At 37.4% G+C, this 15,743-nt stretch overlaps 1 protein-coding gene across 1 annotated transcript in view; it reads right to left on the bottom strand.

Moving 5' to 3' along the window:
* The window catches only part of LOC101642363 (transmembrane protease serine 11C-like), a 64,488-nt gene that overhangs the window by 32,370 nt on the left and 16,375 nt on the right, over positions 1-15,743 (bottom strand). The window contains exon 4 of the mRNA XM_013005605.2: positions 8,977-9,095. Coding sequence (XP_012861059.2) covers positions 8,977-9,095 — 119 coding nt within the window. The remainder of the gene's footprint in view (positions 1-8,976; positions 9,096-15,743) is intronic.

Genomic DNA, 15,743 nt, shown 5'->3' with positions numbered 1-15,743 from the left:
TATGGAATGTGATGAGTTGTATGAGCCCCTAATAAAATGTTTTTTAAACAAAAAGAAATCAAAATATTTTTTAAAAATTATTAAGGGTTTATGGGGGAGGGCGGAGGGAGAGGGGAAAAAAAGGAAAATGAGCTGATTCCGGGAACCCAAGAGGAAAGTGAATTTTGGGAGTAATGAGGGCAACAAATGTATAAATATACATAGATCAACACAATTGATCTATGTATTGTGATGAATTGTATGAGCCCCAATAAATTGATTTAAAAAATAAATAAATAAATAAAGGGCTGTACAACAATAAAAAAATTATTTAAAAAAGTGATCATCATATTTGAGAAGTCTTTAGTGACGTCTATGAAAGCAGTTCTCTGGAGGAGGTTATGGGATCCCAGCTGGGGCAAAAGGTGAGAACAGAAGATGACGAGGAGGAAGCAGCAGGTATACCTGTTCAACAAAACACTGCCTAGAAGGGGAATAGGGAAATGATGCTGAAGGAAAACCTTGAGAATTGTTTGTAAAAGATAATAATATGAATTATTGTTAGCACAATATTTACAGGTAACAAAGACACTGTATATACTCAAGTATAAGCCGACCTGAATATCAGCCAAGGCACCTAATTTTACCACAAAAACTGCATTAAAATGTGCTGAAAAATTTGGCTTATACCCGAGTATATATGGTAAAGACTATAACATACCAAATCTTGCAATAATAGGAAAAACAATCTATAAGTGGATACAAAGACTCTCAAGCAGTGCAATGGTAAAGGACGAATGGGACTATACCCATGAATACGAGAATATATAGATTTGCTAGAAGATACTTCTACAGATGTATTTATATGTACCATAATACAGTCTCACCAGCTGCCTGTCAGTCGGTCAGACTGTGGTGGATTGTGTGTTGCTGTGATGCTGACGCCATGTGATTATTTCAAATACCATTAGGGTCATCCATGTTGAACAGGTTTCAGCAGAGCTTCCAGACTAAGAAGAAGGAATAGGCTGTCCACTTAGAGGAACTGGCCACTAAAAACTTTATAAGCATTGTTAGCGATCGTGCTAGAAGACGAATCCCTCAGGTTAGGTGGCACCCAAAATGACGGAGGAAGAGCTTCCTTCTCAAAGCAGAATCAACCATAACGTCATGGATGGAGTAGGATCTCCATATGCTGATGGAGCATGACTTAAAATTAAAAATAATAATTATAAACATCCATTAAAAATTGGAATATGGAATGTGTGATGTATAAATCTAGGGAAATTAGAAATCATAAAAGATGAAGTGCATGTAGATTGATATCCTAGGCATTCTTACTGCCATTGAGTCAAGTCCAACTTTTAGTGACCCTATAGGGCAGAGTAGAACTGCCCCTGTGAGTTTCCAAGACTGTAACTTGTCAGGGAGTAGAAAGTCTCATCTTTCCCCCAAGGAGCAGCTGGGAGTTTTGAACTGCTAACCTGTGGTTAGCAGTCCAATGTGTAACCACTATGCCATCAGGGTTCCTCATTAGTATGTCGAAACGGACCATTTTGAATCAGAAAATCATTAGGAATGACAAATTCAAGAAGACTTATAACACATTCATCATAAACAAGGACATTTCTTTTCTTTTTTTTTTTAACATTTTATTAGGGGCTCATACAACTGTTATCCCAATCCATACACACATCAATTGTGCAAAGCGCATTTGTACATCGTTTCTCAAAACATTTTCTCTCCATTTAAACCCCCGACATTAGGTCCTCATTTTCCCCCTCCCTCCCCGCTCCCCCTCCTGCATGAGCCCTTGATAGTTTATAAATAGGTATTTTGTCATATCTTGCCCTGTCCGACGACTCCCTTCATCCACTTTTCGGTCGTCTGTCCCCCAGGGAGGAGGTCACACACAGTTCCATGTAATCGGTTCCCTCTTTCCTACCCATTCTCCCTTTACCCTCCCTGTTTTGCCATTCACACCACTGGTCCTATAGGGCTCATCCGTCCTGGATTCCCTGTATTTTCAGTTCCTATCTGTACCAGTGTACCTCCTCTGGTCTAGCCAGACTTGCAAGATCGAATTCGAGTCATGGTAGTGGGAGCAGGGAGGAAACATTTAGGAACTAGAGGAAAGTTGTATTTCTCATCGTTGTTACATCGCACCCTGACTGGCTCGTCTCCTCCCCGAGACCCCTCTGCAAGGGGATCTCCAGTGGCCTACTAATGGGCTTTGGGTCTCCACTCCGCACTCCCCCCATCATTCACTATGGTAAGATTTTTTGTTCTGGTGATGCCTTACACCTGATCCCTTCGACACCAAACAAGGACATTTCAAGATGCATATTTAAATACAGTACTGTGATAGGATAATATATATGTGTGTACAAGGATATCCAGTTAATATAACTATTATTCAAATTTATGCACCAACCACCAAAGTGAGTGATGAAGAAATTGAAGAATTTTACAAACATCTTCAGTCTGAGATTAGTCAAATGTGCAATCAAAATGAGTTGATAATTATTGGCAATTGGGATGCAAATGTTGGTAATCAAGTGAAAGGAACAGTAGTAGGGAAATATGACGTTGGTGATAGAAATAAAACTGGGAATTGCATGATAGTATTCTGCAATACCAAATTCTTCATTTTAAATACCTTTTCTCCCCCAACAAAACAAACAGCAACTCGACATGCAGACTTCTCCAGAAGGGTTGCACAGAAATCAAATTGACTATAGATGTAGGAAGATATGATAGAGGAGCGCAACTTCAGCAGCTAAAACAAGGTCAGGGTCTAACTGTGGAACAAACTACCAATTACTCACACGTAAGTTCAGGTTGAAAATTAAAACAAGTCCACACGAGCTAAAATATGACCTTGAGTTTATCCTGCCAGAATCTCCAGAACATCTCAAAGATAGATTTGCTTCACTGAACACTAATGACAAAAGACCTGATGCGCCATGGGATGCCATTGAGAACATAGTTCATGAAGAAAACAGATGACCATGAAAAAACAAACTAAAAGAAATGATCAAAGTGAAGGTCAGAAGAGTCTCTGAAACATTACCGTAGAGAAGCTAAAGGAACGGGAAGTACTGGCTAAGGCAAATAACTAAACGGAAAATTTCAAACGGTAGCTAGAGAAGACAAAGTATAATGAAATGAGCAAAAACCTGGAACTAGAAAACCAAAAAGGAAGAACATAGATTATCAAAGCTAAAAATTTAAGGAAAAAGTTCAAATCTCGAGGTGCAATATTTTAAAAGATTTGTGAGCAAAATATTGAATAATGCAGGAAGTATCAAATGCATATACACTGGATATACAGAATCAAGAGGTAGCACATAATCAAAACCAATGGTACTGAAGGAACAAGTCCAAGTTGCAATGAAGGCATTGGCCAAAAACAATGCTCCAGGAATCCATGGAATACCAGTTGAAGTATTTCAACAAGTTGATGAAACACTGGAAGCACTCACTCACCTATTCCAAGAAATTTGAAAGGTAGCTATCAGGCCAACATAATATGGGGATTGATGAAGGATATCATTAATATCAGTTGCAAGTAAAATTTTTCTGAATATCACCCAATGATGGTTGCAGCTGTACATTGACAGAGAGCTGCTAGAATTACTCACACGTAAGTCTGAAGAGGATGTGGAACCAGGGATATTATTGTTGATGCAAGATATAAACTGGCTGAAAACAGAGGATGCCAGGAAAATGTTCACTTGTTTTTTACTGACTACACAAAGCATTCCACTGTGTGGATTATAACAAATTATGGATAATATTGAGAAGGATGGGAATTCTAGAACACCTTATTGTGTTCCTGTAGAGCCTGTAGATAGATCAAGAGGCAGTTGTTAGAACCCAATAAAGGAATACTACGTGGTTTTAAAACAGGAAAGGCGCGCATCACTGTTGTACTTTCTCACTTATTCCATCTGTTTGCAGAGCAAATAATCAGAGACTCTGGCTTAAATGAAGAAGAATTCAGCATCAGAATTGGAGTGAGGTTAATTCACAACCAATGGTAGGCAGCTGATACAGTCTTCCTTGCTGAAAGTAAGGAGGACGTAAAGCCCTTACTGATGAAGATCAATGACTACAATCTTTAGTATGGATTACAGATCAGTGTAAAGAAAACAAAAATCCTCACAGTTGAACCAGTAAGTAACATCATGATACACAAAGAAAAGGGTGAAGTTGTCAAGAATTGGATCTTGTGCAGATCCACAATCAAGGCTCATGGAGGCAGCGGTCAGGATCAGACGACACCTTACACTGGGGAACTGTTGTTCAAGACCTCTTTAAAAGCAAGGATGTTGCTTTGAGGATTAGAGTGGACCCGGTCCAAGCCATGGCATTTTCAATCACTTGATATGCATGTGACAATTGAACATGGAATAAGGCAGAGGAAGAATCCATGTGTTTGAAATATGGTGCTGGTGAAGAATATTGAAGTATCAAGGCCTGAAAAAAGAACAAACAAATCTACCTTGGAGAAAAGCACAGTCAGAATGCTCTTTAGAAGTGAGTATGGTGAGACTTTAGCTCATGAACTTTGAACATGTTTTCAGCAGAGACCACTCCTTGGAGAAGGACAACGCGCTTGATAAATTGGAAGAGCAGCCCCCAAATAGAATGCCCCTTAAGGAAATGAACTGATTGTGTGGCGACACCAATGGGCTCAAACAGAATAGGATAATGCAGAACCAGGCCATGTTCTGTTCTGCTGTACACAGGGTCGCTGTGAGTCGAAACTGAATTGCTTGTACCTAACAACAACACAATAAATGTATTCATGACCATAATACAGCATACAAGGGGACAAAGTTAGGAAAACCTCTTGGCTATGAATAAATGTTTTGATAGAGAAATCACTGCGTGTGGATACTCACCACTATCATCTTGGGGAACACCAAGGCCAGCTAACATAACATAATACATGATATTTATTTTCCTACCTTTAACTTTGTGAGTCTAAAAACTCGTGAGTGGTCATATAAGGTAACATTATTGAGCTCTTCCTGTCTAGAGCAAAGACGAGTGAAGAAAAACAAATTCAAGGAAATAATTAGTCCGAAGGCTAATGGATCACGTGAACCCCAGTCTCCAGAACTTTGAGACCAGAAGAACTAAATGGTACCCACATTCCCTTTCTGACTACTCTGAGAGGGATCACAGTAGGAAATGCTGGATTAGTGGGAGGAAAATGTGAAACAAACTCACAAGCATAAAAACAAAACTATTACACTTATTGGTCTGATCGTGGAAATCCACAGACTATTGACTTTAGATACCCTTCAGGCTCGAAACCGAGCTCAATTCCATGGCTAAATTTTCATCCAAAAGATAAGTATTCTGATAAGATGTACTGTAACATCAATGTGTTTCTTTGAACAATCAATCTTGGGAGATCCAAAGGGCAACAGTTTTCCAGATATAAATCTTAAAGGCAAGAAGGGACTGGAAAGAAGAATGATAGCAAATAGTAATCAGCAAAAGAAAGTGGGAAGCATATTGCTGCATTCTGGGAGTTGCAATTTCCTGGGTTGTAAGATATTTGATCTGAAATCAGATGCTAACTGAGGAACCCATTTAGAATGGTTGGGCAGGCATTTCAGAGACAATTCTTTCCGAATAAATAAAGAACACCATTGAAAATTCAAACAGAGGCAAAAAGACAAAAACCACAATTCCAAATACTGCTTTTCATGCATTAAGGTGACCTTAAATTGGTCTTCTTCCAGGTTCCTCACCCCATGCTACCCTCCCTGGCCTCTGCAATAAAATGAACAAAATGTCACGCAAGTGGCTAGCTCGTCAGATGAGTTGAAGAAGACTCTGAATTATGTTGCTGGAAGATTTTGAAAATGATGAAGCCCAGGATGGAATTATTAATAGCCAAATGATGATCACTTATGATGTTAAAATTCACCTTTATGAATAAGAAATTGGTCATTCCAATACTTATCAAATATAGGAGCCTTAAAATATCAGCAATACATATTTTAACAAAAAGGACTTAAAGCACACATGTTTAGTTATATTGAGAAAGTACTTTAAAAATACTTGGGAATGTTATTTTGAAAAAATTTCATATTAAAGTAAAAGTTCGTAAGAGGAAGGGGAAAGATCCCCAAAAGTAAAAATAGCTACTTTTCTGAAGAATTTCTTGTCTTAAACAAATCAGATTTGAATATGGTAATATTATTCATTGATTTAACATATTATTTAATAATTAATGTGTTTGTAACTTTCAGGTCTTTAGTATTCTCTCTTTTAAATCAGCTCAAACACAGGGAAACTCTGTATTGGTGGTGGTTTTACACTTCAGTTTTATTGTTAATTATGTGACAAAGATTGCAAATTAAGACAGAAAATGTCACTTCCATATGATAAGTGGATGTAAAGGAGACAGCACGTGTTTGTTAAAGTTGCTGAAAAGTGAGCGCCATGATCCCTTCTGTAGTTTATAATAATCCCTACCCTGTCTCCCACTCCATGACTGTAGCTATCCTGAGCATCTAGTATTTACTTCTTCTAATTGTCCAATAGTAGTAATGAAAGCTGGCGAGTCAGTAATTTTTATGCTGCCTTCCTAGTCTTTGAAATGTGAATAATAACTCACTAATTACAAGATAATAAATTACATAGGAGAGTGACAGCATATTTTCAGGGTGACTTTAAGTAAGTGACGAGATGGACTGACCCTGTGACGGCAATGAGCTTAAACCCAGCACCAGGCACTTCTCCATTCGGCTGTCCACCGGGGCAAGTCAGAATGGACTTAATGAAAATGCCTCCTATTAAAGTCTACCTTCCATAATTAAAAGTGTCGTTCATAGTAAAGCAGCTTCTCTATCCAGTTCCATTCCTCACAGTGTGAATCACCACAAGAACTCTTCTATAGAAACCAGAAAAAGGAAAATGGGCTGTAGGTATTATAGAAATAACCAGGTAAGTTTGACTAAAGATTCAGAATTCCATTTGTTGCATGTTATTATCACCAGTGTTGTGCTTAGGAATGGTATGCATCTGCTAATAACTATAATGTCTGCAGTATCATTGCCTTCAGTGAACACAGTAAGAAAGGCCTGTAAAAGCAGGCAATCTGATGCCTGTAAATGAAAACGTATGAGAAGCATCCTGTTGACTGTTTTAATACAAGTGAGTTAGAAACTGGGGATGTAGGTTGCTAAAGGAACCTGAGGCAAGATATCATAAATAAGATCAACAGCTTTAAACTGATAACTTTAGAACATTAATGTTTTGAAGTAAACCCTGGACAATTGTTTTTCACTGAATTCACAGTAGAAAGGTTTTTTTTGGTTTGTTTTTGTTTTTTACTGTGGGTAAATTTGGATCTATTTTAAAGTCAAATATTAACTTAAATACACTGGAACCTATGAAACCTGGAACTTTTCCTTGTTTTTCCAGGCATCCTGTTTTCCGCCTTTGTGAGGGAATCTTAACACTTTTCCATTGCTCATTTCAGTGAAAATTTTTGTTTTTCTTTTCTGACAGGTTTCTGGCTATTGTATCTTCGGTGTATTTATAGTTTATTTAGAATATTAATGGTGCTCTTATTTTAGGTACTTTATTTATTTGTTTTCTAGTAGAGGATTATCATTGTTTTAGAGTGTATTGAGTAGTGGGATTTCTGTCAAGAGCTGGGCATGGTTTATCTTATGTAATAACTGTGACTACTATAAGATGACGAAACAGAAATATAGGGAGAGTAAGAGACTTGCTGAAGGCTACTCATTAGTAAATGACTAAAGTTAGAACTGAATAAGAATTCAATGGCCGATTTTTTAGAATTGTGCTAGCTTATTTCCTTTCCACTTCACTTTGATCATGTAGTTACTCTCAAAGTAGTTGTTTTATGTCTCTATTTTCTATCTTTAATGCTTTAAAGGTAGCGAAGCATGCCAAGACCTCTAAGCCACTCACTCAGGTAGAGCTACGTGTGAAGTGCCCTGTCAGGAATCTGGGGAAATGGGAGATGAATGATGTTATTATCACTGCTGTTGGTAGACTTTGGTTTGGTAGGAAGAGTTGCCGGAGTAAATTTTAGTAGGCATGTGATAGTGAGAGCTGATGTTGCAGGGGCTGTCAAGAGTCTTTGTTGGATACTTAATCAAATAAATGTTAATGCAAATCAAAGAATAATCTACAATGGGGATTTTTCACAGCCTACCCTCTGAAGGACTGCAAGGCACTTTGGGCTGAGTCCTTTATTATTATTATTCCAGGGAATACCTTATAGTTGATTGCCATTGTAATCTATATCTAAATATTTGCTTAATTAGCCCATTTTCATCTTTCGTATAAGAATCCCTTGGCTATTGGCAGAAAGATTGTGCTTTGACTCTACCCAAGGGCACCTTGACATAAATTTCTGATGATCTACTTAAGAAAAATCATCCGCTCAAAGCCTCGTGAAGGCCAGTTCTACTCTGACATACCTGAGGTTGTCAGGGGGGAGAATTACCTTGATGAGAACTAGTTTAGTTCCATATTTCAGTTACATCAGGAAAAGTGTTATGTGCTCTTTATATGCTCTCACAATTTTTGTGCTTATCCTTTATTTTTGTCATTATAATTTTAAATTGAATGTAGGTGCTTTATTGATTATTATATGACTTTTTTCCCCACTAGATTATTACCTCCATGGGATCAAGGACCTTACTGGATTTTTCTCATCATAAAATCTCTCAGATCTCATACAGAACTTGTCAAGTTGTCGAAGCTTATTAAATATTGGTTGAATTAATGAATAGATATTCTTGAAATGTGTTCCTCTAATATGCTTTCTAACTGTCTTTCCAGGAGGGCTGTCTGTCCTAATATAGAACTAAAATTGTGGTGAGAAATAATTGAAAATTATTATTATTTTTTACTTTAGCAGTGAGTGCTAGGATCCTAGTATTGCTCAGGCTTCGTATAGAAAAGGGGAAAGTGTAGGAAGCTTTAACTTACCAGAGACACTATCTTTTTATTCAGGTCCATATATTCTTGTGAATACGGTTTTTCAAACTTCTTGTCATAGTCGATGTTACAGGTTTTAAAGCTGATGTGGTAGTAGAAAGGTGTGCTGCCTTAGAAGGAAAAAAAAGGAAAAAATAATTCTTACTCCTCTCATGGATTGAACACATTCATTTCAATGAAAATCACATGGAATAGAATACTCTGGTGTTAATTTCAGTTCATTTGCCTTTAACTAAGCTTTGTAGCTAATGATTGTCGAAAGAGCTCCACTGAAGTAATGCGAATTAAACTGTAATATTATTCAATAGTATAGTCAAAATTTTAATGTAACAATTTAATGTTTCAAATATCATATTTGGGACTCTTATAATGATTATATTCTTTACTTCAAATATAGCCTGCACTTTGGGCAAAGAGTAACATATATCATATAGAATCTGCTATGTTATTTTTATATGGTTTTAAACAATACTGGTCACATTCTGAGTTAGAGATCTGAGGTCTAAGGAACCAGAGAGTAATTTTTTCCTGTGTGTGTATATTATGATATATATAAATATATAAATACAAAACTCTAAATTGATATACAAAATTTTGTTCAAGGAAATAAATTTGTTTATTTTGTAACGAGATAACAAACATAAGAAATATAATTTTCACTGTTAATTTAAATGAATTCATTTTGTTACCAGAATCACATATGCATGAAAACCCAAACAAATCCAGTCAGCAAGTTGATTCTGATTAATAGCAACTCTAGACGGGGTTTCTGAGGCTGTAACTATTTATGGAAGCAACGTCAACTGTCTCCCTTGGAGTGGCTAGTGGGTTTGAACTGCTGACATTTAGGTTAGCTGTCCAACATTTACCTGAAAGGATCACCAAGGTTATAAGGGGACTTCATTGGGAATGGAATTAAAAGACACAAAGAATAAAACTCCATGGGTAGTGCTGGAGAAAAATGTGGAACAAAATTCAAAATCATAAAGAGTTTTGGCTTCTTAGTGAGGTAGAAACGGGTGGAATCCCTGACACTGTGGCCTTTAGTCAGCCTTCAGGTCTGGAAATGAATTCTCCCTCATGGCTCAGTTTTCAGCTCAGCAATTGGAACAATATCATTAAGGAAGTATACACACTTTAGAATAGCAACGTTTTGAGATCAAAGGGCAGCATTTAGTCAACACTGAAGGCTTAGGAGAGAAAGAGAAATAGGAACTAGAGAACAAAATACAGGGAGGAGGTGGGGTAAAGGATGTTACATTTTGGGGATTGCATCGATGACATGAAACAAAATGTATATACATTATTGAATGGAAAATTGGTCTGCTCTGTATACTTTCACCCAATTTGTGGTAAAAAGTCTTTAAAAAGATGAAAAAATGAGCTTTATTTTTCAACATAAGCTCCAACAAGTTCAAGACACATTCGTAACCGCTGATTCAATCATTTAGTTCATCCTCAAAGAATAGCAGATACTGGGAATTTCATCATGTTAATATAGTCTTCTTTTACTTTATAACCTAAAGGAAAATGATGGCCCCTTAGAGAGCTTTTGAGGTCTGGAAGCAAACATAAGTCAGGAAGAGTCCAATCAAGATGGTAATGATTTCCCCTAAGAATTCATGAGGTTGCACTTGTTTGATGAGAAGAATTAGTAGGAACATTGCCAGGGTTCCTAGGGAAGATTTCTTTGCATTTTTCTGGTAAAATGTTGAGTAGCCTTGTCAAAACACTCACATTATGAGCAAATGTCATCATTCTGACATATTGAGCACATGGCAAAAGCTCTCTAAGTCTAATAATCTGTTTAAGATACTAATTCCTTTTTTTCTTCTAATCATCTTATCCATTCTTAAAGAGAATTACCCATTTGGAAACTGCTGATTTTTCGTGTGTCATTGTCACCATTAATTTTTCATCAAGCATCAATAATTTTACCTTCTTACACCCAAACTTTACCTTAAATTTGATATTTTGCTTTAATTTTAGCAGAATATATGCTTTTTTGGTTGGGGGTCTTTTCAAACTGATGTCTTAAGCACAGTGCTTCAAACTCTGTCTTGTTCAGGCATGTTATAATAGGTTAGTATGAATTTATTTTAGTGTAAATTTTTTTTGTAATACACACATGGTTTTTTCATAGTAGGAATTTTCCTATGAACTTTTTGAAAAGTCATCATATGTATGGACCTATAAGTAAGTGATATTGACATTAATGAGCTTGTCCTTCTATGATTCCACCCCCAGAGCTTTCTCACACACAACTTATTTGCTCAAAACTTGTTTCTGGCAGCAACCACTATCTCTCTTTGGTGCAGTTCTCTTAGCAGATAGATTGCTTTGAATTCCCTCAGGTTACTTCTTGGTTTCCCTTTCCACTTGTACGTGCTCCAAGATCGAGATTCCCAAATGTTTCTCTGACGAGTTGGTTGCCTTTTGTAGCATGAAGACCTGGTATTGAGCCCAGAAAGAGGAATTCACAGATTTAACACTCTGGCCTTTGCATAAGAAGCAAGAAAGCAAAACAAAGAAACGTAGAGTTTGAAAGGCATTATTTTTTGTCTAGATTCTGTTATCTGTTCTACTTCTATTCCGAAAGTTAAGCTGCTTTTGGGGAAACTAATAGTTTCCAATTATACGTAGCACAGAATATTTGGAAATGTTATTTTTAATAAAAGTATTGAGAAAGTCCGTAAGAAAGTTTAACTGTCTCTAAATATGCTCAGAAGCTTTATTGACAATTCCTGTGTCAAGTTCCCCAACAGATACTAATGATCTACCCTATTAGAATTAAATTTTAACCTTCTAAGCCAAAAGAGTTATTTCTTGTTATACTTTCTTCTCTTTTCCTATAGTGATGACCTGTGATTTGTAACTGAATAGGTGCTATATAGAATCAAAGTTACACTTTCCAGACTGTGATATCTAGGATTGCCCTAGTGCATCTATCTCAATAATTCAACTCAACTCATTGCAATCGAGTCAGTGCTGACTCAGAGTGACCCCTGTACGTTTCTGAGACTGTTTAACTGTTTATGGGAGTAGAAAGCCCACTCTTTTTCTTGTGGACTTTCTGGTGATTTGAACTGTTGATCATGTGGATCACAGGCCAGTGCGTAACCACTACAGGACTACAGTGCCTCTATCTAGGACAGTGGTTCTCGGCTTTCCTAGTGCTGTGACCCTTTAATACAGTTCCTCATGTTGTGGTGACCCCCAACCATAAAATTATTTTCATTGCTACTTCATAACTGTAATTTTGCTACTGTTATGAATCATAATGTAAATATCTGATGTGCAGCATGCATTTTCATTGTTACAAATTGAACATAATAAAACCATAGTGATTAATCACAAAACAAGATGTCATTATATATTGTGAAATATTTATTTCTAATTACAAATAAGTGAAATTTCATCTTGAAGCATGGTGTTGCATGGGTAACCGTCTTCAAACCAGATACTCGTATGTGGGCATGACTGCATGTGGAAAGACCTGCCTAGAGATGGATGGAGGAGTGGTGCCTCGGTTCCTAAGACCATCGGAAATATGTGTTTTTCAATGGTCTTAGGCGACCTCTGTGCAAGGGTTGTTCGACCCCCAAAGGGGTTGCGACCCACAGGTTGAGAACTGCTGATCTAGGACCTGATCGATGCAATGAAAGGGAGAGTGTATATGCAACGTCTAAGGTACTCTTAGAAGAGGACACACTATTGTTCAATCTCTTCTGTTCTGCGAGCTGGAGTGTGGACCTCATGGCCAGAACTGGCACAGCCACTGTGGATATTGAGGTGACTTGGTTCTCTAAGACTGGGAAGTTATACATTGAATCTTAATCACTGGCCTCTGAAAGTTTTTGTGTCTGAATTTTATGTGTGTATGTAATCTCCCTCTAGATCAGTGATTCTCAACTTGAGGTGTACAATTGAATCACCTGGGATGGTTTGAAAATTAAATTCCATTTTAATCCAATTAAATTAGTACATTTGGGTGTGATGTTTGAGTATTATACTTTAGAACAGCTGTCTAGGTGATTCTAAAGTGCATGGCAGGTTAATATTCAGTGTTCTACGTCAGGGCGTCAGTGGCTATGGCTAAAGGGTCTAATGTAGCCTGCTATATTCTTTACATGGTGTGTGAGCTAGGAATAGATTTTGCATTTTTGAAATATTGAAAAAGTAAAAAGAATATTTTGTGACATGGAATTATTTAATTTTCAAACTTTAGTGTTCATAAAGTTTTACTGGAAAAAGAGCACTTCCTCACTAGCATCGAGTTGAGGCTGACTCACGGTTGCCCTGTTGGACAGGGTAGAACTGCCCTTGTGAGCTTCTGACACCAAAACCTGTGAAGGAGAGTAGAAGGCCCTATCTTTCTCCCGAGTTGTGGCTGGTGGTTTCAAATTGCTGACTTTGCTGATCGCAGGCCAACTTGTAACCACTATGCAACCAGCCCTCAGCCTATTGGAAAAAGATACACACATTTACATATTACTTATAGATGCTTGGGTGCTGTAGCAGTAGATTTGATTATTGATTAGTTGGCAATTGAGTGTTATGCTAGCATCATATCTATGAATTAAGTAGACCATGTATAGGGCACAAAGTGAAAAAATATGTACTATCTGACCCTTTACAATACATTTTGCTGATTCTGCTCTATATGGAGAGCATTTCTAGAGTGGAGTCTAGTGTGAAGACATACGTGATGATAGCATGTACCTAAATACCTGCCACAAAGTACATCTGATTACCCAGTTGTTACTATTGGGTTGAATCTGTAGTGTTTCAGATGCTGCTTTATGTATGTTTGTATAAACTTGTTTGAGATAGCTGTTTCTAAAATGTTGTGGACAATTTCCATTAACAATAATTCAGGATATGGGTTCTATAGTGAAGCATGGTGGAGATATTAGATGATGCTGGGCTATCAGAAAGAATAGCATTTGGGGTTTTAAAGATTTATTTGCAAATAAGCAGCCTTCTAATTGAGATGTCAATTAAGCCCACATGGAAGAAGCACACCAACATCTGTGATTCCAGGATTGTAAATATAATCCAAATCTGTAGGGAATAGTATCAGAGTTTAAATTGTGAAATGACAGTGGCTATGGATGATAGTGAAAGCCCAAAATACATTTGTAGGATCTCCATAGGTAATAAGCATCGGGTGATTTCTCTCCAACCATAATTGAGGAATTGGAATAACCTGGTGGTCAGACAGAGCATATTGTAGAGATGACTATAATAGATTAAAATGATAAATCTGACTTGAATGGTTAAAACCTTATCATCTGATCACCTTTTTGATACATTTTGTGCTTGATCTGGTTTTTAATATTTGTTGTGTGTGTGTTTTCATATAGGAATTTATCTTCTTTTGCATTTTTCCATTATTGGCAGTGTTCTTTAGTGCTCTGTATTTTTCTATGCTTCTTGGTCTATGAAACTGTGATAGTCAGGTTTTTTGTACCAACATGGCTCCCATAGGAACACATGGGTAGAGTTTAGCCTGTCAATCAGGTCACAGCTTGATTGGAAGGCAAATGAGATAAATGGCTTTCGAGGCCAGTCTCCCTCTCTCTTTCTCCCTGGAGGTGGGCCACACACTCTCTCTCTGCTTTCACCTTCTGGTTCACTAGCCAGGTGGAGCCACATTGAAACCTGCAAGAGCCCTGGAGATGCTTCCACTGCCACTGGATCTACAGGAATTTGCACCCATTGGCCTGTGATCTTCCTGCATTTTGCATCATTGTTGGGCGTGTGAGTCTGAAGAGGGATTTATGGACTAGTATTGGACCTATAGGCTAATATCAGACTTATGGACTTGATCTGGACTTGGCTGGGATATTTTCTTAATATACAATTACTCTTTGATATAAAACTCTTTCTTATACATATGTGAGTGTCTCTGGATTTGTTTCTCCAGCCAACCCGTCTTAACACAGAAACTCAGGATGGATGAATTTATAGAGACAATAACTACAATAAGGTTTCCTTGGAGGTACAGCAAGGGAAGTGATGGTGGTGGTAGTGGTGGTCGGGGTGGGGTGGGAGTGGTAAAGGGGACCTGATATCAAGGAGTCAAGGGGGAAAGAAATGTTTTGAAACTGATTGTGGTAACAATTGTACGACATTATTACACTGCTTGATATGATTGAACTGTGGAATAATATGATGTCTGGATTAGTCCTAATCAAATGGTTTGAAAGAAAAAAAATAAATATGAAAAAATTCCATCGATTCCATTTTTCCAAGAACTCTTTGAAGATCCCTCATATATATATATATATACACTACACATATACACAAACCCAAACTCACTGTATCAAGTCAATTCTGATTCATGGTGACTCTATAGGACAGGGTGGAAATACCCCTATGGGGTTTATTCAAGAGTAGAAAACCTCATCTTTCTCCCTCTGAGTGGCTGGCAGTTTTGAACTGATGACCTTGCAGCTAGTAGCCAATGCCTTACCTCCTTTGCCACTAGGGTTCCACAAGGCGGCTGGAAAAAGTTCATGGAAAAATTGAATAAAAGGATAATGGAATTTTTCTATGAACTTGAAGCCCTTGATTGTATATATGGATCATGATAAGTGGAGAAAATACTGAAGTTGTCAAGGATTTCATCTTTCCTGGATACACAAACAATGCTCATGGATGCAGCAGTCAGGAGATCACATGTCACATTACATTGTGTAAATCTATTGCATAAGACCTCTTTAAAGTTTTGAAAAGCAAGGACTAAGGGGAGC

This window comes from Echinops telfairi, unplaced genomic scaffold, assembly GCF_000313985.2.
Source record: "Echinops telfairi isolate 266 unplaced genomic scaffold, ASM31398v2 ScPeMD7_7468;HRSCAF=8506_0, whole genome shotgun sequence".
In the NCBI taxonomy this organism is placed as follows: domain Eukaryota; kingdom Metazoa; phylum Chordata; class Mammalia; order Afrosoricida; family Tenrecidae; genus Echinops; species Echinops telfairi.
Note: the sequence above shows the minus strand (reverse complement) of the source record. Positions and strands in the feature narration are given on the sequence as shown.